Source organism: Strongylocentrotus purpuratus, unplaced genomic scaffold, assembly GCF_000002235.5.
Source record: "Strongylocentrotus purpuratus isolate Spur 01 unplaced genomic scaffold, Spur_5.0 spur5_contig_852, whole genome shotgun sequence".
NCBI classification, from domain to species: Eukaryota; Metazoa; Echinodermata; class Echinoidea; order Camarodonta; family Strongylocentrotidae; genus Strongylocentrotus; species Strongylocentrotus purpuratus.
This window is the reverse complement of record NW_022145560.1, coordinates 573,874-600,150: the sequence shown is the minus strand read 5'-3', so window position 1 is coordinate 600,150 and position 26,277 is coordinate 573,874. Positions and strand designations below refer to the sequence as shown.

Sequence of the window (26,277 nt, the reverse complement as noted above, 5' to 3'; positions counted from 1 at the left end):
CGCCGGCATCCTTCTCTTTTCCTGCAAAGGATGAAGTAGACTGACATCTTGTCTCGTCTTTGGTTTTCAGTTGAAGACCTACTTGTAATTGTCAACTTGGCTGATTGACAACCGTAATAGTGCCTTTCTTTTGTGAATTTTGTTTAAAGGGAAAACTATCTTTCCTTTGCATGAATAGGGGACTAAACTGTCAATCACTCTCACGTAGTAGGGGGAACTATGTACACAATTTACGAGTATTGTTACTGGAATAATAGGCAGGGCGATTCCTGACTGCGACCGTACAATGCGAATGTCAATTGAGGCGGAGGTTCTATTGTGCGCGCGTATTGAATGCTGTGTCTCTCCGTGCAGACGACAGCCTTGTCGCGATCACCTTGCTCGATCACTCATTTTGTGCGCCACTGTGATTTGACTGCGGAACAGGTGAACACCATCACGGATTCGTCACCGCCGGAAAGTTGCAGACAAACTTCGAACGTTTCCGTCTTTTGAAACAGAGTGCTCCGAAAGTTGAGTTTCGTGGTGGAACTGTAGTTTCCATGCCTGCAATTTGGTGAGGAATCATTACTGTGCTTTAATTTGATCTAGTTTGAGACACGTCTCGTCGTCATGATGATTGAGCGAGTGTTGGTGGTGTTGCTAGCTTTCGCTGCATCGTCCCCCGGAGTTTGGGGGCAGGAGACGGAGACAGACATGGCAATGCTCGGGGTGAACTCCCGTACGTACCCGCTAGACCTCAGCGGCCGTCCCAAGGAGACTGACTGCGTAGACATCCCCGAGGACCTCAGCCTATGTCAGAACATCGGATACACTCGTATGCGAATGCCAAATCTTCTCGAGCACGATTCCCTGGATGAGGTTAGAAACCAAGCCAAAAGTTGGGTCCCTCTTCTTCTTCAACGATGCCACGAAGGTACACAGCTCTTCCTGTGCACGCTTTTCGCTCCGGTCTGCTTGGAGGTGGACCGCCCCATCTACCCGTGCCGGTCGCTTTGCGAGGAAGTGCAGGCCGGTTGTGGCCCACTGATGGAGTCGAACTGTTTCCCCTGGCCAGCTATGCTTCAGTGTGATAAGTTCCCAGAGGACAACGATCTCTGCATCAGGCTTAACATGAGGAATCAGAACGGCACAGTGGAGGCGCAGCCTTTCGAAATGTCAGCAGGTACGGCACACACTGGTAAAATTCAAAACCCATTTTATAATTAATTAACCTCAATTTGTTTGCACCCTAGGGGCGTAGCCCGCCACTAGGCCCCTACATTGCACCTGAGTCGGAAGATGCCCACACATCTCTCGACTGCACAGTAATACTAATAATTTTGTTCCATTGTATTAGTAGTGATGTTCCAGAAAACACTCCCTTCTCTCCTCATGTTCTATATCGTTCTCTCCATTTCACACTTTGTCTATCCTTTTCTCCAAGTTTCCACAACCATTCTCTCCTCTCTATCCCCCGTCTTTTCTCCCTTTGCTAATTACTTATACCAGGGACTTGATAGTCCCTGCTTATACAAGAGAAGGCCAACAAGACTATAATAGCAGTATAGATCTACTCTTGATGGTGATGATTCAGGCAAAAGTTTAGAGCAGTAACTTTTACCAAATTTAGACAAGTATTATGTTCTTGCATAGCATCATATCAATATGATATGAAGGGTCTATTTGTTTTCAAATCATACAAAAGGCTTTAAAAAATATATCACCGACTATTTCAGCTGTTAAGTCAGCTTTTTCAAGCGCACAGTGCATTTTGAGGAATAAAACTTCCCAGGTACTTTGTTTATACACCTGGGTAGAGAGCAGCAAATGTAAAATAATGTCACAACAAGGATTCCGCTTGAGGTAATAAGATATGCTTCCTGTGGATGGCATTTAAAACTCGGTCAAGTTTTATTATCTCCTGGTATTATGGTGTTTTATATAAATTATACTAGAAAGTATATTGTATAGACAGGAAAGAGAAACAGGTGGTACGCTGAGCGAGTGGCGATGTGTTGTCTATAAATGTCGAATAGCAGATTAATTTCAGATCTCAAAAGAGAATATGAAGGAGAAAGATAGATTGAGAAAGAGAAAGAGAGATAGAGAGAGGGAGGGGGGAATGAGGTCGAGATTGAATTAAAAAGAGAGTAAATGTTTACACGTTTATGGGAGATGGAAAAGCAGAGAGAAGACCGAGGATAGAGGGAGTTAAGGAAAAAGATAATTATATAGAGATAGAGAGCGGGAGGGGGGGGGGGGGGGGTGAAAAAGAGAGGAAGATCATGCTGTATTCATTTCAAACGTGATGTTTTCAATCTCTTCTCCTTTATGTTATTCGCTTTTGACCTCCACGCACAATATCCTTCCCGCCTCTTTTGTTACCCCCAAAAGATCATCTCCATTCAAGATGACGGCAGGTGAAAAATGAGTATCGGTCCGTGAATGAGGATCAGACGTGATTACCTGTAGGAGTAATCGGTGGCGTAGTCTAGGGGTGCGGTAGGGGCACATGCCCCATCGCATGACGATTACTGGATCGGGGAAGTAAAGAGAGAGAGAGAGAATGTACTAGAATGTGGATGTATAATTGAATATAGCACCTAGACCAGGTATTACCACTCCTTCTGCTATCATCTTTGTACCGATTACATATAGTCCACTTTAGTCATATATTGTTTTTATCCGTGGGTCCCTTTTAATTTGAATATTGTACAGATACATTACATATATATAAATGGAGAGAGAGAAAGAGAGAGAGAGAGAGAGAGAGATAAATAGTGAGAGAAAGAGGACATAGAGAAAGAGAGAGGGGGAGGGCTGTTGAAGAAGATGATTCACCCCGCCACTTGCTCCATGCCCATTTCTCTTGCATTAAACACCTTCTACAAAACCGGCGCCGCCCCCATTTCACCAATGCCCCTCCATGGCTGAATCCAGGCTACACCACTGGTATATATAGTCAATCATCACACATTCTTCTTCTCTGCATAGTGTCAAGAAAAATTGGAAAACCAGACACTAAAGTATTCCGAACAATCTGTACGAACACTGGGCGATGATTTGCTGCCCGCCCGAAACCATATATGAAAACTTGATTTGTATGGCTACATGTAGTTTATCCCCCCACCTTGATTTATGTTAAAGCGCTTGCATTGAGAGAGACCCTTTCTCAAAGGTATAATGAATTATTCGAGATTGATGTATTCTCATTATGATTGTACCGGGTCCTTGGGGCGAGATGTTTTTCTAACTAAAAAGGCTTCTCTGTCAAAAACGACAAGTAAATACATTATTGATTAAAAGCTGTACACAAAATAGGTCGAGTTTTGATATACGACGTCTTTAAATTAGTGACAAGGTGAACGCATAGATCTAGGTTTTCTCGTGTCTGTTGTCAGCAATTTATTTTCTTTTTAAGTAGGTCTCTTATAATTTCTGTCACGCTTTGTAAGGTAATGTGATAAATTTGGAAAAGTGAGACAAATCGTGATTGGGGACTCGGGGATATTCAAAATTGTTATATTTGATGCCTTGCACCGACTGCCTTTTGATTGAATAATGATCTTTCTTCTCGTTTATTTCATGATTCGGAGAGCTTTTAATGATGATTTAAGAGTAATTCATTCCAGTAAGTTTCTATTAGGGCTACGCACGGGCAGCCTCGAGAAAGATTAAGTTTAGTTCTCGGCCCTGTTTCATAATTTTTCTAAACAATAACAAGTTTTAAAAAAAATGAAATTGTGGCATATGATTGGCTGAGAGCAAATTTGTCATGCAATTTAGCAATGATTATGAAACAGGGCCCAGGGGGGTGTTTCACAAAGATCCTAAGTTGAACTTATCTCTAAGTTGGACTTAACAATTATTGAAAGCCGTTAGCATTCTATGAAAATATTTTGTATAAGTTATTTTAAAAGGCATAAAATGTTGATTCAAATCATTCATATTTTCTATTATCATGGGATATTTCATGTTCTTGATTTAGAATTTATCAAAAGTCTAAAATACTTGAATTTTTGTTTTTGAATATATTTTATTTTAAGGCTACAAATGGCTCTCCATAATTTTTAAGTCCAACTTAGAGTTAAGTTCTACTTAGAATCTTTGTGAAACAGGGCGCTGGTCATGCAATAAGATTGTGAAAGACTCGGACTGCCTTGAGCAGTTGGGAAAGGTTAATTGATAGTAGCTCACGATTGATGTATACTGTGGTATTTTGGAATGATAGAAATAGGAAGTAATTGACTCAATGTTGATCAAGATCGCATGCAATGCACACACCATACATGGGTCATTGGAAAAAGGACATCACAGACACACAAAACATTCAGTCCACATGTTAAGGCCTTGTCATAAATATTGAGAACAGTAGGGCAGCGTACGTCCCTCTGAGACTCGAGACACATTAGGATTCTGTGATATTCTTCAAAACTGAAGGAAACAAAATATACAAAGAATGAGTAAGCTCACTAATTATTAAATTTTCACCTTAACTAGTACTCAATGCCTGCTTTGGCATACATTGATTCACCTTTGGGTCCTTGGGACCTGAACTTCGTGCGATCATAGTGATGGATGCGAGTTGCGTGGTGTTGATACATCATTTCATAATTATATTCAAGGTTTATTTGTGTTCGCGTCATCAGGTGGTGTGTTCACACTAGATCAGGTGATGCGTCACACTAGATCACGTGACCGGCGTACCTTTTATTTTAGTCTCCACGGCCTCTTTGTGAGGGGATATAAGGGATTGATTCAATATTTATACCGTACACCTGCTATGTACCCAACATAGCTTCTTAGGCTACGACTTAATTGAGTTGACGGATGCATTGTTTGACCTTGAGAATATTATCAGATTGTGCTTTGATTTGTTTGGTCTATACAGGGAGGTGAAACTCACATGCCCTGGTCTATATCAGGAAATCAAGTGATTTGTGCGTTACGTGTAGGAAGAATACACACTTGTTACCTCATTAGATTGACGCACTTAATTTAACTAAACACTATATTTTGTTCATGGATTTTTAAGCGCAATAACAATTATTTTTCAGTCTAATCCCTCCTGACCAAACAAGTGCAGATAGGCTTTAAATTATGATGTTTAGAACTGGATCTAAACATTATTTATGCTACATGATGTACAATGTTTTTACTCATTTGAACGTTTCTCCTGTGTTTGGTTTGATCATGGATATGTCATCTTTCGATTGTGAATTAAACAGTACACATGGGGCGTTATTTCCATGTGCTTCAAGCGAAGTATGAGTAAGCGAAACCTGTTTTCTACAGAATAATGATTGAAAGATGTCATTACTTTTTTTTTTTTTTTTTTACAATTTTACTACATCACAGCCGTGTTGCGTTGACTCCCGAGCGGTTTCGAATATTCGACACCCTTTCGTTCAAAACTAAGTGAAATTAGTGCCCACATTTGGGGACAAGAGAATAGCCAGAGCAGTAGAAGGTCCATGGTCACTTGACTCTTCATCCAAGGGTTGAGGGTTCGAATCCCAGCTCGGCACTAACGTCCATTGGCAAGACAATAATCCACATTATTTTGCCACCTCCCTTTCACCCCTCGTGTAAAAAAGGTCCTCGGGAGAACAGCACTGATGCTGATGCTGCATCCTTTGGTAGACAAAATAATAATTAAAGTTAGGTTGGGAGTGGTCTCCTAAATCCAAGATAAATTACATGAATTAGATCAATGCATAGATGTATGTTTATTTTATTTCGTCAGAAGAGAACATATTTTGCAAAATTTGATCTTTTTTAGATGCTGCTTAACAGTATCGGCTTGCATGGTGATGTACAATTATACAGGACTACACACACACACGCACACACACACACACCCTCAAGAAAGAAAGATTACCGCCAGTCTTTTTCAGGACTCCCCAATCCCCCCTGTCTCACATTGTGCAACCGTAAGCATACTGTATATAATATATGTTGTTGGTGGTGGTGTGGGTGTGTGTTGTGTTTGTGCGGAGGGGGTGTCCCCTTGTAGGCCCCGTCATAATTCGTTGGCGACGTCCTCGGTCTGATGGTCTGAGACTAGGAGAGTGTGACAATATTTATGCTTCGCCTCTTGTTGGAGTGGAAGCAGGAAGACATGTCTCTCTTTGAAATCATTCAATTATTTTTCCCGCAGAACTTCTCTGTCATATAAAGTCTAGCCTTATTTTCAGATCTTTGTATTGTTCCGATGTTACTAATTGAGGGTCTAGCGCGCGAGCCGTCATGATTACGATTCTCTCGCCGGCTCGGGGGAAACGTGTCGAAACAGATGCACATGAATGTATCATCGCAATTTTGTGTGTTAATCCTGGCGAATCGAACCAATTGAATCCTTGAGAGTTAAATCATGTTCAGACAATTCCCAACATCAAGTCATCATGTCAGGAGAGACCAGACGACTCTCTGAGTCTCTGATGTCATGCCACCGCGCCGAGAGTTCGGGGGGAAGAGTCTGTTGGCAAATAGTCAAACCACTCAGGGCTCTTTTGGACGCGATGAACAAGAGTTGACCAGTTGAGTGGCGGACTAGATGGACAGCTGACTAGTCTACGATCGCAAACCCTTGTGCCCTCGATTTGTAAAGGCTGTTTGTAAACGGAGTGTGCCAATTTAAAGCGGGACTGTATTACTTGTAGTTGTAGCTACTGGCGCCCTCTGTACAGCCAAAAATGCCTAAGCGGTACCCGTTGACGCCCCATGGTCCCCCTTTTCTTGTGTGACGTGAAAGCTGATTTGATGATATAACCACCTGCCAGTGACCATGCAGGGAGGTCTAATCCTTCCTGGCCAAACGAGTGTAGATAGGCTTTAAAGAGAAGGTTGAGTTCTGGGGAGAGGTGAAAATCATTTGTGAGCGTTTTCATTGTTATTATGCAGTGTGGAAGAACATCAGAGAAAAAATGTTCCCTGAAAAGCATGGCTCTTCAAATGCCTTCGTATATTCTAAATATGACATGTAACAGCTTAAAATGTGGGCCTCATTTGTATGCCACATGTTTGTGTACATTGCTTGTTGCTTTACCAAGACTCGGCTTAATTTCTTATCATTTTGATAATTTCAGATCTTTGCTGTACACACCAGTACTTATATGCTACATGCTCAACATTTTCTGATCGATTCCACACCCTTTACTTTCACAATGCAATCACATGACCAGAATTCAACTTTATCTTTAAGTTTATAGTGGCGGAAGTAATAACAATTTGAAACATGTTGAGTATATTATTAGCTATTTCAGATTAAAATCATAGTCCCAATTTATGAGGTCGTCACCATAGCGTAGTAGGTTGAGCTAGTGGGGGGGAGGGGTGCAGTTAAAATCAACACGGCACTGTCTGCATTTGACTGGAAATAATTAATATCATGAACAAGAATGAAGAACTGGATGAGATTAACTTTAGGATAATTTTTTGATGGGTTTTTCTTTCTTACGATAATTAATCGTTTTCCAATTTCGACGATATTCGGGATAGTGTTGAAACTGTTCTATTTACTTTAAAACAACAACAACAACGAAACAGATTCGCATGATCGTGAGTCCGACAAACAACTTTCACATGCAACATTTATGGATGCAGTAAGGTGCGAAATGTTTCTATAAGTGTGATAAACAGTCGTAAACCACGCCATATAACAGCCATTAAGATTTACACTTCATAAATAAATTCAGCCTACATTTCCATAACTCTTTTTTAATGTGGAGTTTGTAAATTTGCATCTATTGCAACTTGTTAATATTTATAACATTTCTGCTGAAAAAAAACACAGAAATATTATGGTCAATTTATTTTCATGTTCATGCCAACGTAATACTAGCTTTGTGTGATTATTGTGAATATGGCGATGTAGATGAACGAGGTATTTTTTATTCCCATAATTCAATATCATAAAAACTGCCATACTTCCTCGCATCCTAACTGCAATCTCTCATAACTGCTTCAGTAAACGGACAAGATAAACATTTCTACAGGCTTAAGCTTCCGTCATTTTCTAAATTAATCTTGAAAATGCAGTCACAGAAATGACATTTGTGTGATCCCATTCAATCAAAAGCTTCTGTTAACTTCCATTTTGAATTACTCCTGCTCAGACAGACATTGTACAAGTCGAAAGCTTAATTTGTATAGTTCAATTCGATCAAAATCTGCTATAAATCTCATAGTCTGAATCGGTAATGTCACAATACATATTTCTGTAGTCCCACTCGACCGCAATTGCGCTGTAAATCAACAGTGACTTTGATTGTAATCTTCGATTTCATTGCTAATTTCCGGGCCTATTTCTCCGAGGACCAAGATTGGAGACTCAGCGGATATTTTGGGGAATATCCGTATTTTTGGATGGAAATGCGTAAACGCGATATCGCATTTCTTTGGTACTTAGACAAAATTGGATTGCATATTATGATGTATTTTGTAAATTATAATGTGCAAGCTAGTGCCATTAGTGGTGTAGCTACATGGGAGCATGGTGGATTACGAGGTGGATTGTTGTCCCTGTGTGGATCCTCCATGGTTAGTGTCTTGTATGTTCTGACATTTTTGGTTTCTAAATTGATCTTTAGATCATAAAGATATATCGCAAAAGGGGGGATATGCTATCTGCCCTAATAGAAAAAAGCCATTAATTTGCCCAATATTGTTCTCCGTTTTCCCCTTTTTTTCGGGTTGATGTCTTGCCGTCTGCGTAACACATGAAGACATTCACAGCAACATGTTACTCGTTATACTAGTACTGAAAGACTGGACTGATTTTCTTGCAAGGTCTGGCGGTGTGAGACCATGTTAGTCCAAGGCCAAAGCAATTAGCGGGTGATTGACAACCAGTCTTGAGTAAACTCAATGGAAATCCCTTCTTCGTAGTTCGTAGCCTGGTTTCCACGTTACTGCATTGAAAAAAATCTTGAAGAGAAGATTTATTTCTGGTAAACAGTACATTTGTATGGTGGCCCTGAAGGGACATCGCGAATATACTAAATCGTGAAAAATATGCGATAAAATTCACGATATCGTCAATTTTATCGCATATTTTTCACGAAGAAATTCACGAAATTGACGATATCGTGAACTTTATCGTGAACTTTTCACGATGAAATTGACGATATCGTGAATTTTATCGTGAAAAGTTCACAATATAAAGTTCACGATATCGTCAATTTTATCGTGCATCCCCCCGCCCAAAAAATAAATAAGAGAGAGAGAGAGAGAAGGGAAAGGGAAAGAGAATAAAAAAGGAAAGGAAGAAGAATAAGAAGAAAAGAGGGGCTCTTGCCTCCTCCCCCCCTCCCGCGCCAACAAATAAATAGGAGAGAGAGAGAGAGATAGAGAGAAGGGAAAGGGAAAGGGAAAGAAAATATAAAAGGAAAGAAAGAAGAAGAAGACGGAAAGAGGGAAACGGGGGAAGGGCGAAAGGCTCTTACCTCCCCCTCCCCCCTCCCGCCATAAACTAGGGAAAGAGAAGGGAGAGGGAAAGAAAGAAGAGGAAAAAGAATAAGAAAAGAGGGAAACAGGGGCGAAGGGCTCTTGCCTCCTTTCTTTTCTTTCTTTTCCTTTCTTTCCTATTCTCCCTCTTTTTCGTTTTTCTCTTTCTTTCTTCTCTTTCCCTTTCCTTCTCTCTCTCTCTCTCTTATTTATTTTTTGGCGGGGGGCGGGGGGACGAGGCAAAAGCTCTTTGCCCCCGTTTCCCTCTTTTCTTCTTCTTCCTCTTCTTTCTTTCCTTTTATCTTCTCTTTCCCTTTCCCTTTTTTCCTTCTCTCTGTCTCCCCCAGCTAGGGCTGGTTTTGTTTACGAAGCGCCCGTCAGGAGAGTACACGATAGAGTACACGATAGAGTACACGATAAAATTGACGATATCGTGAACTTTATATCGTGAACTTTTCACGATAAAATTCACGATATCGTCAATTTCATCGTGAAAAGTTCACGATAAAGTTCACGATATCGTCAATTTCGTGAAAATCGTGAAAAATATGCGATAAAATTCACGATATCGTCAATTTCATCGTGAAAAGTTCACGATAAAGTTCACGATATCGTCAATTTCGTGAATTTCTTCGTGAAAAATATGCGATAAAATTGACGATATCGTGAATTTTATCGCATATTTTTCACGATTTAGTCTATTCGCGATGTCCCTTCAGGGCCACCATAAGGGCCACCATAGAATCGTGTCGAATTCTCATTAAGAACAGATAGTTGTGTCTTCAAGCTAGAGAGATAGCAACCAGATCAAAATGCTATGCAAAGGCATTTGATTCACTTGAATAATTTCACACTGAATGTTTACTCCTGGGGAGTCGTGATTTTTTAATCAGAACTGCAATTCAGTTTTTGGAAACCATAATGAAGAGCTGCATATTTAAGGTGTGATTTATGACTGTTATTCTGTCATGATTATTAGCCAAGCCCACAGGGCTCCGAATCTTTACACCTGGCATGTATACGGACGGATAATTCGTTATTCGCTCAAAATGTAGATCACGAAAATGAACAGGCTATGGCCTATGATAAATATTGACAGTAAGAAGAAAAAAAGTACATGTCATTGTATAGAAGAGATACATATTATTATAGAGGCAGTGCATTATGAAAGAGTGGGAGAATTTTACAGAATAGAGAAAGAGAAAGAGATAAATAGATTAATATAATAATACGTGTAGATAGAAAAGAGAGAAAGAGAGGGTGCGGGAATATGATTTGTCGGCAGAAAGGTGTGTGTGTGTGTGTGTGGGGGGGGGGGGTTGTAGAGGTGGATATGAAAATAATGATATATCAAGAAAACAGCGGTTCCGTTAGGAAGAAATTGAGAGAGAAAGAGAGAGAAAGAAAGAGAAGGGAGGGGTGGGGGAAGGGGGAGGGGATACGATACTGACTCGAGTTCCAAACGACTGGAAGACAACCTATCTATTTTGACAGACAAACGAGCTTGCGGTGCATGAGGCATATGTCTACATCGTGAATAAACATGTCAACAAGTTAATTGTCAAACAACTCGAATGTTTGGTGAATCCAAGACCAGGTCGCGACGGGGTGAGGGCAAGCATGAGGTAGAATAAGAGAAGAGTTTGACAGGGCTGTCGTGTAACGCAGCAGCTATAGGCTCATTCACACAACAGGTGAAATAAATATATACTAATGACTACCGACGTATCAATGGCTTTACCAAGGAGTTTTCTAGGTCTTATTGAAAGATAGCAAATATACAACGGAAGATGCTTATTCAAACAAACAAATGACTATCTTATGAGGTGTTAAATTGTTTTCGAATGATCTCCAGCCTCAGACCAACTAACAGCGAAGAGGTAGCAAATAGACAAAACAATGTACACCGCCAGGAGATTTAACACATGCAATCATTTATTATTACGGAACTTTTAAAAGTGCCGACGAGATGACAACTTAAAGGGAACCAAAACCTTCATACTAAGTTACTTTTATTGTAAAGTTTAAGATATTTGAAAAATATCATTGAAAATTTAAACAAAATCGGGCAAGGAATAAGGAAGTAAGTGCTTTTTGAAATGACTAGTCACTAGAGGGCGGTATTCAATTTGATGACATCATCTGTGGACAACTGTCCATGCCTTTTGTTCATCAAATTTCATGTTTTTCCTTCTTTCTTGTGATTGAGATAATCTACTCCCCTGAAAGCAAGATATAGAATGCAAAATGATATTCTACTTCACATGTTATGAAGTCGGATCAAGAACACAAATAAATACGAAGAAAACAAAAAAATTGTGAAATTTGTTGTACAAAAGGCATGGAGAGTTGTCCACAGATGATGTCATCAAAATGAATACCGCCCTCTAGTGACTAGTCATTTAAAAAAGCTCTAACTAGGCGTTGTGGCGTGCGTGCCGTGCGCCTGTAATCCAGCTAAAAAGTGGAAGTTACAAACTGATTCAGCCGAGGACGCAGGTTCGAAACTGAGTCACGTCTTTCGGATGGTGACGTTTAAAGGTCGGTCCCAGACGTAAATAATCATATCTGATTGATACACGTCTGTAAAAACCCAATACACACACACACACACACACACTCTAACTTCCTTATTCCTTGCCCGATTTTGTTCAAATTTTCACTGATTTTATTCAAATCTTTTAAACTTTACAATAAAAGTAACTTAGTATGAAGGTTTTGGTTCCCTTTAATTTAGGACAAGAAGAAGAAGAGAAGACGAGTTGCTGGAACTCGGAAAATCAACCTGTTCAGGACGAGTTGACGACTTGTTGGAACTCGACAGGTCGAATCGGTTTGGACGAGAAGATGTCTTTCAACTTGTCTTTTCATCTTCTTGTCCAAAATAATTTCCCATCTTCATTTGACTTTGAGAACATATTATTCCCGCTTATTGGAATGGACAAATCTTGTGGTCTTCAATTTGCGTGTAAATAAAAAAAAATGTAGCCAACGGCGCTTTGTTAAATTGAGATCTAATATATCTGCTTTCGGAATGTTGTTAGTTTGGGATGGGTTGGTGTTGATAAATGGGTTTCGACAATGCACTTGTACACATTCCCTAACATTGCTCTGAATTATGAGGTCACAGGTCAAGGGTCATTTCACGTTCACGATTCCCACATATGCTTGGGTATGATTATTAAAGGTAACGTGGGGGTACTACCAAGGGATGTGCATTGCTTGATGGAATGCTATTCATACATCATTTAATGATTGATGGATGGCCCTCGAGTAGGAAGTTGTTCGATTAAATAAAGTAGGTGAATTTTGAAGTAATGATATAAAGCAAATTGCATTAGGCCTTCATTGTGCGTAAGATGTTTTGAACGTCTTTCACCTCGGGCGAAAATTGTCGAATGAAAACATAATCTCATGGACTGCAATCATTGGCAAATATCAGAATCGTTGACAGGGTTATCTTTCATTCTATCATTTATGATTGAGCTGATTATTTATAATTCAGAAGTTATCCCACTCATGTTCAGTTATCCCCCCCCCCCCCCCGCGAATGGAGAAAGTGTAACGGGATAATATTTTCCTTTGATGTTGTACACAAAGTCACAATGTCACCATGTCGGGCAAAAGCTTTTCTTTCAAGCACTTGCATGATGAGTCGGCTTGGTCTTTATCCCACCGCTGACACTGTTTAATGTGTTTGTCGGGTGAGGACATTGTCTGTACCAACGCAATTTAAGTAAACTTCAATTTCTTTGTATTTACTACAGGATCAATCACCCCTCGCAATGGTGTCCAGGGCAGTGTTTCACTAAACTGCCATTAGTACAAGTTCATCGATATCCCATCGACATCCCATTAACGCGTGTTAATTCCAGCACACGCGATTAATGGGATGTCGGTGAACTTGTACTTATAACGGTTTCGTGAAACGCCGCCCCGCAAAATAAAGTAGCACGCATGTATTTTGAAATATCTATACTTCGCAAACTTCAAGAGAAAGGGAAACGTAACCTAAACTTTGAAGGAATATGCCACGATCTATGGTGCCATGGACTTGTCTTTTTCAGACAAGCTCATTCAGAATGGATACAGCTCCCTGGAACATTTGGAAGATGTATTGTACAAACAACCAAACGAATAAACTCTCACATCATTCAGTCGAAGTCAAATCACGTCTTGAAATTGTTTGTATATGTGATTGCGTCCTTCCAAGAAAAAAGTTATTGTGAGTGGGATTCTAGCCAAGAAATGCTTTGCGATCGCAACTCTGGTTCTTCGCTCGCTTCACCCTTCATGACCCTCTCAACGATTGTATTGAAACCTCGCGGTCGCAGCACGGTGGTTTTGGAATCAGAGCGGAACTTCGCGGGTTCCCCCACGGGGAGATGTCGGCGGCTCCGGTAGCTGCCGACCGGTGAATAGCAAACAATTTAAACATGTGCTGCAGACTGATTTACAAGCTGGTCGATATAATAGTTATTTATATCGAACTAAATTAGTTTGGCTGTCATCATGACTGCATGTAGGTATATACTATTAAAATGCATTACAGCACCTACTTACGAATGTATAAAGCAATAAAGGGTAGTGCCTTTAAAGACCTTGCGGTATGTGAATGATTCTTAATGATGGTTTGACGATGTGATAATTTATCGTACCAACGTGCTGGTAAGAAAGCAAGTTGGCCTATATCCTTATAAAATGACACCGGTGAACCAAACTTTTAAGTCCTTTTAGAGGGATTTGGTGATTGAAGATGAATACATTACCTGATGGTACTAGCGCATCGACCTGGTTTCGAACTCGGGACCTTTCGATTACGAGACCACTGCTCTTCATATTCCACATTACAACTGGACCATAACCACCCCACGGATGGATTGAGTTTATTTTATTTACTCACGGTAAAAGCCCGAAACCATAAAAGACGGGTTTAAATCAGGGTCATGTTGATAACTTGCAAAACAATCATGACATATTCAAACAAAATATATATAACACTTACAAATTTACAACCGTAACGTATTGTATAAAGCATAACAAACTGATGTGATATAAACTTGAAGTTTGTCTTGATCAAGTGGATACCGTCACCGCCGGACTGACACAAATTGGTTGGCATTCCGAGCGCTAACCGCGGCACCCTTTGAATATACACCAATCAATACATTTGGCACTCTCACCCCAGTTGTTCTAGATTAGTACCTGGCAGGAAGAAATTTATTTTGTAAATTCCGGTGCATCTTGGCAGATATGGCTAAATCTAGTGTAATAGTTTGTAGTATTCTCTGGAATGCAGCTATACTGGGATCGCTGACCCAACTTCACACAATGACTTCATATTCTAATAAATTGACATCGATATTAATTGTATTATCACTTTGTGAAGATGAGTGAATGTAATATGTACAGACAGGCAGACATACAAACAACACAGACAGACGGGAAGACGAAGGAGTTGGCAGGAGCTCCGAACTCATTGGTCTTTTGCAGACCACAGAAGTACAAACAAATGGCTGGTAGACGAGTTCGCGGTTACTGCCTTCCATTATCATTGATCATCAAGACCTTCCAGGGACCCGTTTCACAAAGCCTTTTTTCAATGACAAATGACAAATATCAGTGACAAATCTGTTGATAACCAATCAGAAGCAAGGATTTCAGTAGCTTATTACAACAACATTCATTTGTCACTGATGACAAGTTTTGTGAAACACCCCCCACCCCCCCCCCCAGGAGTTCGATTGGTCCGGTGGTTTTGTGGTCGAGTCCACCTCGCCGTTTTAACTGGAAACTCATTGTACATTTAGAGAAAGTAGGTTTATTAAGATTCGGAAGTAAATACTTATTCAACCCTCTTGAGATGGTTTGCGCAAAGGTAAACACACTCACAATGTTTGAAAAAAGCGAATGTGTTTTCGTTTGCTCAGTTTCATCTTCTGTTTTCAGACTTTGCATGCTGCATAAACATGTCGATGTTATTTCTTCAGTAAATACATGTAGCACAATACTTTCTGAGCTTGTGCTTTTTAAAGTGCTTTAGAGTGTGGTAGGTGTGCGTGTATGTGTGTGTGTGGGGGGGGGGGGGGGGAGGGGAATGCGTGTGTGCTCCCGCGTAGGGAAACATTACAGGAGTACCAGTGCATCAGTCAGATCTTTAACGTCTAAGGACCGAACATTTTGGGCCATCTGGGGATCAACTGAACTCCCTGATCTAAATCAGTTTCGAACCAAACTTCCTCGCACCCAGTTTGTAGGCCGAGATAGAGGTCTGGCCGCTAGACCACTCGACCAACTCACATCGCACTTCTTCAGTCAGGGGCCAGGGCCCTGTTTCACAAAACATGTTATCAAAAACGTTTCTATTTATAGCTGTTATAATACTGGAATCATTGCATTTGATTAACTGTGAGCGTTTTTTTTTTATGAAGTTATTGATGATGATAAGTTTCATGAAACCAAGGAGTTACCACATGAAACGGGCCCAGGTTACAAAATGTGCCAAGTATGTATAGGACTAGTTGTAATGTCGGTCATCCCTCTTCAGTCTTTGCCCAACATCTTGACGTTGAGCCAGTCGAGAGGGATTTTCTTGTCATCTCGTGACAAATGCAGTTTATTTTAGTAAGCTCTACCTCAAAGGGCCAAAGTGTACCCAGCTGTTATTGCGAACGAGCCTGCTAGGTCAGAGGTCAAAATCCTTAACGTTCCTCTTTTCTTGTCTATATTTTCGTTTGGAATCCAAACTTCTTTAGCATCCCCGTTCTTGAGAAGGCGGTGCCGAGGAAGGATCTTCGTCGGACACGTGAAAGTATTCCTCATCGTGACATTTACTTTTAAAGCCCCACTGCACTACGTATAGCTACCTGCGCCCTCTATGTAGCAAACAATGCTAATCGGTGCATATTGCCCCACCTTCTTCTTATGTTAATTGGGAGCTGATTTGATGAGATTACCACCTGTTAGTTACCTTGCATGGAGGTCTAATCCCCCTAGGCCAAACTAGTGTAGACGGGCTTTAATGTTCATTTCTTGGTTTGCCCTTAGTGTATTCGTATTAGGGAGGAGACAGGAAGAGGGCTGTATTTTAGACATACCGCAGCCTCAACCTGATCCATTTTTTCAATTTGAATTAAAAGAGAATCCCTGATAAAAGAAGAGGAAGGAGTGTAAATGTCATTGAACCAACATCAGAATATTTTTATTTAAATAAACCAAACATCGCTACTAAAACCACCACCGCGATAAACATCATCACCGCCACCATCACCATCGTTATGATCACCATCACTATCACATCATTATCCTTTTCATCAATATATTTGTTTTAATCACGAAAATATTTAAGGGTGTAAGACTTTACACTCCCCCAACATCCTCTACAATATAAAAACGTCATAACACAAAAAAATGAAATAAAACACACAAAAGCAAATATTACACACTTCGTATGTAAAGGAGCGTGTATTCGAGTTATTGTGAATTAATCCACTGAATCTTGGCTCATGATGTATCTTTGAAAGATTATACCTAATTTACCTCCCCTTAAAACAAATTAATGTGTCACCTCTCCTGATATTCCTCTGTCTCATGGCAAAACAGGACTTCCAAAGGAACATTTTTAATTTGCTAATGATACAGATCTTTTTTTCAAGGTGGATTCTTATGTTGAATTCCGAAAACTGATTTCCGACCTTTTACGATGTTTTCCGATCAATCTAATTCGCCAATTTCCGCACATGATAGTGAGGGTGTGAATATCGTAAAAGCAAGCTGTCGGTACAAATCGCACTTTCTAATTGAAGTGATTACGTAATTATTCCATGTGGGTGATGAGACGTACATGTATGAAGTATATTGCGCCAATGACTGAAATAATGAAATAATAGGGAATTACAAAGAATACTTTACGAATAATCTCTTGTATGGCCTATGTGCAAGAATGCCTGTAATATAAAATAATGAAGTGATTTCGTATTCAAAATAGGAATAGAAGTACTTTACCATCAACAATTTGCACCAAATTCTTGTTCTATAAGGCCAAATAAAAAAAAAACATGTTTAGCGTCCTGTTTTTTAGAAAAATAGGAAGGAGGAGGAGGCCCTTTTTATTTTTTATTTCAAAATGGCCGCTCGGTACATTTTCCCTGACAGCCGGGCTATTTTTCAAGATGGCCGCCGACATTTTTTTTTTTTTTTTTTTTTAAAATCAGAAATTCATTCATTTTAGCAGTGTTTTTCATGTTTTTTTTCTTCAAAAAAAAAAATTCAAAAAAAAAAAAAAAAGACGAGGCGGCCCCGAAAAGGAAGCGGGCGGGGACGCTAAACATGTATATATTTTTTAAATGGCCTAAGTTTAGTTACAAGAACGAAATACAAAAGCCTTAAACTAAAGAAATTCAATGATCAGTATATTCCCTTTAATTTGTCTGACATAGTGTTAATGGTTCAGATCTAATTTGAATTATGATAATCATGAGTAATTATAACATTGAAGATCGTCGGAAATCATATGATTATAGTTCTTCCAACTCGAAATCGAATGTTTCTTTTAACTCCGTAAAACATAGTACACTTGTCGAGTTGTTTCTCTATCGAGTTCTCAATCGGCACATCATTATTAGGATTAATTTCCCGCTGGAAATCGCTCGCGAAATAGGTTTAGAGTAGAAGAATCCGGGAGTTGGAAATTAGATCTCAATGATGTACCCCGGTCAACATTATATTTGGGCCAAGACCTGTTTTGACAATTTCCACTTGTTCGTGACAGACGTTTCTGTGTACCAATAGGTTGAAGAGGAAATGGAAGGTGCAATCTTTGCCAATCACCGACATGATTGTCTGGAACAGACGCTTAAAAGTCCTCTAAAATATCATAAAAATGTAGACTGTTGCCAAAGATATCTCATAACACCGAAATGGTGATTGATATGTATTTCACGAAAACACATGACTTGAGATTGTAAATCGATGCTATGGTTACGAGTCAGTGGGTCAGGGGCGTTCATCCGGGGGGGGGGGGTATTACCCCAATAATTGTTGAAAATATCTATCCTATATATTATGGAGTGTTCAGGGTATCCCCAAACATGCGAACAAACAAACAAAACAAACTAACAGAAACAATTCCTGGTTTGTGGATCAGCAATAACGTCGGGTAAAAATCTGAAGATGTCCCTCTTTATTTTAAATTGTTTTGGATATTTCAATAACAGATATTTACTCAAAAGCCATCCTGACAAACATGGTTGTACAAATTGCCAAATACCACCAGTAAAGCTCTTTATAAAACCAACGCAAATTTACTTGACGTAGTGTTATTAATATACCGTCATGCATATAACCTCTTGGCTCCCATTCGATAAGTGTTAATAATTGTGGTTATAAGATTTGGTTTCTTCTTCTTCTTTTTCTTTCTTTTTTCTTTTTCCTTACAGACTACGTAATAACCACGAATCATTATTGCGGTATTCATGTTCTCAGTAGTTTCCCAATGATGTTTAAATGGTGAACAAAGACGGGTCCCACTCCGAGACAGTTCAAATACACTTTAGTTCTTATCCATGCAGGCAACCGCATACCGCTACCCAAGTATATAAACAGTCATAGGCCTGTTTTCATCAGCTTGAGTTCGCCAAATAACCCGCTAATTTAACTATCATCAGTCTGCAGTTGCAATTAGCGAGATATTTGGTTGAGAAATCCTGGTCTTGTTTCCAAAATATCCCGTTATTTGGGAAATATCAGGCTCATTTGCGCCCGTCCGAGCTATCTATCTTGTGATGGGCGCATCGGTCTTGTGAGGACGAAATTTCGAGCTTCGGGATAATATCACGAGTCTGAAAATAGCGGGTTATTTGGCTAACTCGAGCTGATGGAAACAGGCCTCATGTGAAGTGTTATGTTTGCCAGTTTGAATATGGTTGGATGGTTAATGTTTTCATGCTATTCAAATATATAATTACTACGAGCAGAGTGTGAAGATGGACCAATACAGAACTGTCTAGCCCACGTTGTGGTGTGTAGCCAGATATTTCAGTCATGGGCGGTGGGACAAGGGGGAGGGGGTTGCTGATAATTGCACATTGACATAATTGTAGAACTAGATTGTTCTTAGTAGGTCCATTGTAGAAGTATTTAATCTATTAACAAATATCTCTGGTACTAATATAATATTAGCACCAGAGATGTTTGTTAATAGAGGCAGACCAGAGACATAGCCGGTATTTTGATCATGGCAGCTAGGAGGGGGAGGAGCTCATGGTTTAACTTTTAAACTATTGGTATAGTGACATGGCAAGCAGAGCAAGATTTAGTGTTGAAAGTAACTGACGAAGATTGGTAACAGTGGCAATGCAGAATTAATGAGTGGGTGGAAGAATTAGGCCACAATATTATGGTTGTAAATATTTTCGTAAGCAACGTAAACAGCATTGTTACCATTCTGAGTTCTCAATATTCATTTATTTTGATCTACTTCTTTACATCTGCTATGTATTTACCTATTAATCATCTTCCTCATAATTTTGCCATTTTCGATCTTTTTACCCCAAGGTGTTTTTCCCGAAATTACTTTTCTCCTCAATCAATTTTCTCATTTCGTGTCATTTTCTGACAATTACCCTTTCGTCTTATCTATTGAGGTTACTGTCCCCTCAATGCCTCCCTCGTACATTACGACAAGGCTTGACAAGGTTTGTGAATATTTTCACGACACGACACACTGTTTATCACGAACGCTAACATATACACGTCTATCTCCGATACAATGGGAAACAAGTGCTTACTTCAAACCTCTTTACGTGACAATTGTACCTAAAGCCGCCTGAAGATAGCCAAAGAATCTATTTTACTCCCTGAACAAACATTTGCACTTGTGGGTTATATGCGTCCTTTCACATTCATTGAAACTCTATTGTGATAACTCCACCTGCACAATGGCTACTTGTGAAACGAGGTTACGCTCTCAAATTCTGATGTACGAATAGAAGAGGCATGCAGGCATGAAAGTGATTCATTATTCTGTACACTTCTTTTGTGCTAATATACCTTTATTATATTATAATACACCCTACATTAATAATGGTTGGACACCGTAGATTTATGTTGTAGTGTGGTATGGTATGGGTTATGTATTAATGTGAATACTTTTATGTGAAGCAACACCTTATATTACGCTTTGATACACAAGAAACAGATAAGCATACCCTGTGTCACCCCACGTTTGTGTATCAAGGAGGAATGGAATTGACAAAATATGTCCAGACGTAACTGAATCTAATATATTATAGCCCAGCAGGGGCGCGTGCAAATGTATTTACTTTTACTCAGAATAACATCTTCCTTCGTTCACGGATGACTCTGTAGTTTATGTAGGTATTCAAATATTTCTTTTCCTTCCTAAACCTAATCATGCAGCCATGTTAGGAATGTAACACATTCGTATTTATAGTACTATTGAGTAAGTAGTTTATTTGATTTGTTTGTATTCAGTAACGACAGCAGACCTTTTGTAAGTGTCAATATTCATGTTCGCCTGAATATGAGACTAGTGCCGACATGCGCCCCCCTGTGTTCATTATGTACCAGTGTTTGTTATTGTGTCATGTGTAAAATTGAACATTATATTGCTATTGAATTACTTGCACCTGTGATGATGTGGCGTACGGCACTGCGAGTAGGTGGTCCGAACAAATTAAAGGAGCAGTGTTCACGTCAGACACACAGGCCCGAATTCACAAAGGAGGTTTGTCGACAAACCTAGGTTTATGTGCGTCATTTGACGCGTTTTTACGCGTTTCAGACCAAGGTTTGTCTGAACCTTGGTAACCTTGGTCTGCACTCTGCAACGCACCGAAACGCGTCATATGACGCACATAAACCTACGTTTGTCGACAAACCGTCTTTGTGAATTCGGGCCAAAGTCTATAGATGAGGATTACATTTTTTATATAGGTCATATATGCATATAAAGTGAGAACTCACTGCCATTATTTTGCTCACTTTAGTGGGTCTGTACCATGCAGGGTTAAGTACTGGTTAAAGAGAAGGATTGTAAAAGTGACAAAATAATTTGTAAGCTTTCTCATTCGCTGGTATGTATAATCCCATATACTCATTTCTGTGGGCAGTGCATAGAGCGAAATAATATGATATCGTAATGTTTGCACACTTCAATAAATTATGTACTACACGGGCATTGAAATTGCCTTAGTTCCTCTTTTTTCTGAAAGAATTTACGATCTGGTTCAAACATGCTCATTTACTTTCGCTATCATATAATTATCAGACCTAAACGTTATCTTTGGATTCATCAAAATGTCGAGGAATTGACTCATTACAAATTTGCAGAAAGTTACAGGCACTACACACAGAAGTGTGTTCATGGGAATACATGCACATATAAGTCAATTCTAGGCCAAACTTTTTAGCTATTACTGGTCATGATTATTTTAAACATTTTGTAAGGTTGTTTGAAGAGCAAACCTTATCAGGGGACATTCTTTTTTCTGATATTATTCCAAACTTACACAAAATGAATGAGAGAGCTCACAATTAAAAAAAAATATATCTTAACTGCAACACAGCATACTCTCTTAATAGTTCACCACCACCTTTAAAACTTTTAGGTCAGATATTTATTGGTATACCAGGCCAAAGGGTAGCCGTGTTAACTTCTTGTCGATGTTTTAGTCATCAGGAGGTGTCTAGCGGAGGTTATAGGGGTGTCGTGTTGTTCCCTACTTTCACACAGGTGGTATCCGGATAGGGAAAAATCACTTGGAGTAGTCATGGGTTCCGATACATAACGTGTGTTGCAAATAATTTCTCGCACAATTTTAGTTTTGTTTTGGGAAAATTTAGAAGTCGTGATCCCCTATGTGTACACATGAGGGGTGTTCCATAGCAGTGTTAATTCAATTTTTATTTCACCTATTATATACACTGTAATTGCAACAACAACAACAAATCCGACATTTTAGCCTGTGGCTGTTTTTTCAGAATGTCTAAACTAGACAGAATATAGGCCTACACTGTATACATATAAAACTACAAACATTCATAAATACACTTGACAAAAACATTCAGCTGTAGGAAAACCTACGATACTTTTTTCATTTTTGGATATATTGAAGTTCGCTCGGACACTCTTTTGAGCCAGAAGTGCGTTTAAAGTTACTGTATAGATCTACTCAACTGTACACAATTAGTATCCTTTTGCCTCTGTGTAAACACAATTTGAAATCACATCAGTGTCCTTGCATACACGTAAAGCGAGGTATGAGACTCTAGTTGAATAATGGGTCTTTACTTTCTCTTTCCGCTTTCTGTGAAATCTTCCTCCAAATTTATAAATATTTTGTTCAGCTTTGTCATAATCAAAGACACCGCCTCCCCTTTGTTTATGATGATAGGTCATAAAACGTAATCGTTTGTCATGGTTACTAACCACTTTGACCTTCTGAAAGTCAAGACGAGAATTTTCTGTTTTGATGGATCTATGTTTTGCATCAATACCGTGATCGCCGGTCAATGCATTCGTTACATATTCGAAACGGCGTGGATAGACCTGATACTATTCCACACCGTGGTAACAAACAGTACAACATATCTCCTGTGGAAAGAGGCCCAAAGTTCCAACCAAGTAATGTCGCATGTGCACCCAAAATTTTAAGGATGACGTAAACGGAATAGAAAGAGAGAAATATGATGAACATAATAATATTAATGCGATTCCTCGCGAAGGATGCTCCAACCCAGAACCTAACCACTATTTTTCATATCTAGTAAAAACAGCCCCCCTCCCCCCATGACTACCGCCCCTCCCCCCTCCTTATCCACGCACACACTTTCTATTTCAGTATCACTTTATGACCATTGTGGAACTAAAATATGCTTGAAATGTATATTCGTAACAAGTGTTGGGTAACATTAATACCAAAATAGGAGTGACGAGTGAATGGAGGTGAGTTTGTTGGAGTCTGCTCTATTATTATTCAATTTGTCTATCAGTCTGCTGTTTAGCAGACCGATAGACAAATTGAATAAAAAAAAGAGCATGTGTGTGTGCGCGCGCGTGTGTGTTAGCTTATGTGGGGGTGGAAGGGAAGGGGGGGGGGGCATACACATGGGACAAGAGAGTAAGAAAAGTTTCATTAGAAAATTCCGTCTCAACTTACCGTACCTTAAATCCTTCTATTTCACGAAGAGATTTTTGTAATTCCTTTTAGAGATCTTTTCCAAGTCACGTCCTGTCATCCGAACAAAACGGAATTTTACAATTTATGGTTTGGAGAAGCATATGTGCATGATGTAGCTATCACCTGTGAAGAGCCAGAAGGCATTATCTCCATGTACATGTCTGTAGTAGCTTCTTGAACTGTATAAATATACAGCAGAGAGATAGAGAAAGGGGCTCATTTTTTAGTACATTTTAATATCAGGTAATGTTGAAAAAACCGGAAACGGGGAAAGCTTATTCCAGAAATTATCGGTCTCTCCCACTGACGATTATAAAAACTATCCTCTGCAGAAGGACACATTAACAAGATAAACTGGATCACCTGAATGATCTGCATTTGCCATTCATTTTCATTTCAAATCGCTTTCTTCCTACATCTTATGTATAAGATTCATCATTGGAATCCCCATTGCCTCTGTGGCTTGACAAAATTGGGTGGGACTCACACAAGACGACAAAAGCTTTGGCGCGCTTAAATTATTGGTCCTCATTTTGTCCTCGTCAGGAGAACGAATAAGTCGTCTTTGATTAGCCCATATCTGGGCCCCGTCTTGTAAAGACAAATCTTCCAATCAATCGCAAGTTTGCAGTCCCCTATCTCTTATGTACATAATTGCGATTGATATCAATCGCAAATAAGTTGCGATTAATATCAACTCTTTATAATGCGAGGCCCTGGGATATAATAATACCATCGAGCTGAATTCTTGAAAGTCTTTGCGATCGTTGTCTTAAAAATTAAGCTGGTAAAAATATAATACACCAGTTTATGGTTGTATCAGTGCGCATGCGCAGACAGTTGACCTCGGGTCATTGGCTTTGAAACAAAGCCAATGACCCGAGGTCAGTGGTATTTATGCGTAAATTAAGATTGCGCCCATGCAAATGATGATGTGCGCGCACAACGCAGCGCGTAGGCAGTGATGTCATCATAATTTGCATGGGCGCAATCTTAATTTACGCATAAATACATGACCTCTAGGTCATTGGCTTTGTTTAAAATGGCGCACACAACCGTAAACTGGTGTATTGAATGTGCTCTAGTAGGCTTGTACCTATGTTAGCCAACAAACAAAAAACTTGCGAAAACAAAAGGTCAAAGACATAATAGTGTTTTCTGAAACTTTAAAGTTTGGAGCAGCTTCGTTAGCTATCTGAGAAAGGGGGGGGGGGATAGTTATAACAAGTGTTTTCCTTCAGACCTTCACATTATTAGGTTAGCAGCCCCCACCCCCTTTTCCCAAATGTTTAACTGTAATACACCGGCGATGGTGGGGGAGGGGGGGGGGGCATTAAAGGCCCATGACCATAACATTGCATGCGAATAATGCTACCTATAAACATTTTGATATTGCCATATACACGTGATAAATGGCTGCAAACATTTTGTCTGACTTCATTTCATCGCCCCCATCAAACAGTTCTTGAGCACCCATAAAAAGGACTTGGTCGTAATTTATGGTCACATAACATCCACAGGGTTTATCTCCTATAAAGTAAAGCATCGCTAACCGCTATGCCACTATAGGTTATGCAGTGAGAATCGTGATTTCTTTTATTTCTTTTTTTTTTCCAACGGCAGACGGCAATTTGAGCCCAAAAAAGAAAGAAAAATAAACTTAGGTTGAATATCAAGCTTTATGTCTGTGTCGTTGCCACGTCAATTCTCTGGTCAATTGGTTCACCACAACAAAATACAAGAAACCCAAAATCCAAATTGTATCAAAATTCGATGAATAACTGGGGCACTGAATTGCTCTGCTGTAAATGAAGGCTAAATCACTCTAAGCATAAGTGCCATTACATTTTAAAATTTCAGTGTTTTGGAAGATCTAATATTAAAAAAATGATGGAAACTCTCAATACAATCAATAAGTAGTTTCATAATCTCGATAGGCAATATGTTTCAGTCCACTTTTAAAGAGAAGGTTGAGTTCTGGAGAGAGGTGAAAGATAATTTTTGACCGTTTTCATTGTTATTATGCAAGTGTAGAAGAACATAGCTTCCTTTTTTTTTTCTTCATTATTATCATCCAAGCAGCTATAGAAATAGACTACGCTGTGCCCGAGATAAACGGGGTGAAAAGTGTGGGCTAGTTAACCCTTGACCTTGGGTCACATGGCTACAGGGGACTGATGGGAGGGATTTCAAGTACAGCCCAAGAGAAGTTGTCAGATTGGTGTAAATCACCCATTACCTCACCCGACGAGTCGGCCAGACGATCGGCTTAAAGGTCGTCTCCAGTTTTGGTGATGGAGAAGACTCGTCATCAACAAAACTAAGAATTATTGAACTTTGTTGAGCTTTCCGATAAACGTTTCTCTTTTACACTGCATATGTCACACAAATAATTATCTCCCTGTGCCGCATTGTATTTATCCAGGGATACAGATATCCCGTATAGACCTCAAGTTTAGTAACCGTTTCTAGTGCAAAAAAAAAAAGATTATCTACATCCATGTTATTTTAAGGAGTTTTCATGGAACTAATCAAGACTGAAAAGGTGTTATTTTGTGAAGCAGTTGTGCTGCACAAAGCAATCATTCCGTCAGTAATGATTGGTGCCTATTGTTTTGTGCAAATATACACATGTGGTAAACGATGG

The 26,277-nt window shown here is 39.5% G+C and overlaps 1 protein-coding gene across 1 annotated transcript in view; it reads left to right on the top strand.

Moving 5' to 3' along the window:
* The first annotated feature begins 383 nt into the window (after positions 1–383).
* The window catches only part of LOC100891516 (secreted frizzled-related protein 5), a 36,600-nt gene continuing 10,706 nt past the window's right edge, over positions 384–26,277 (top strand). The window contains exon 1 of the mRNA XM_030995166.1: positions 384–1,180. Coding sequence (XP_030851026.1) covers positions 613–1,180 — 568 coding nt within the window. The 5' untranslated portion in view covers positions 384–612. The remainder of the gene's footprint in view (positions 1,181–26,277) is intronic.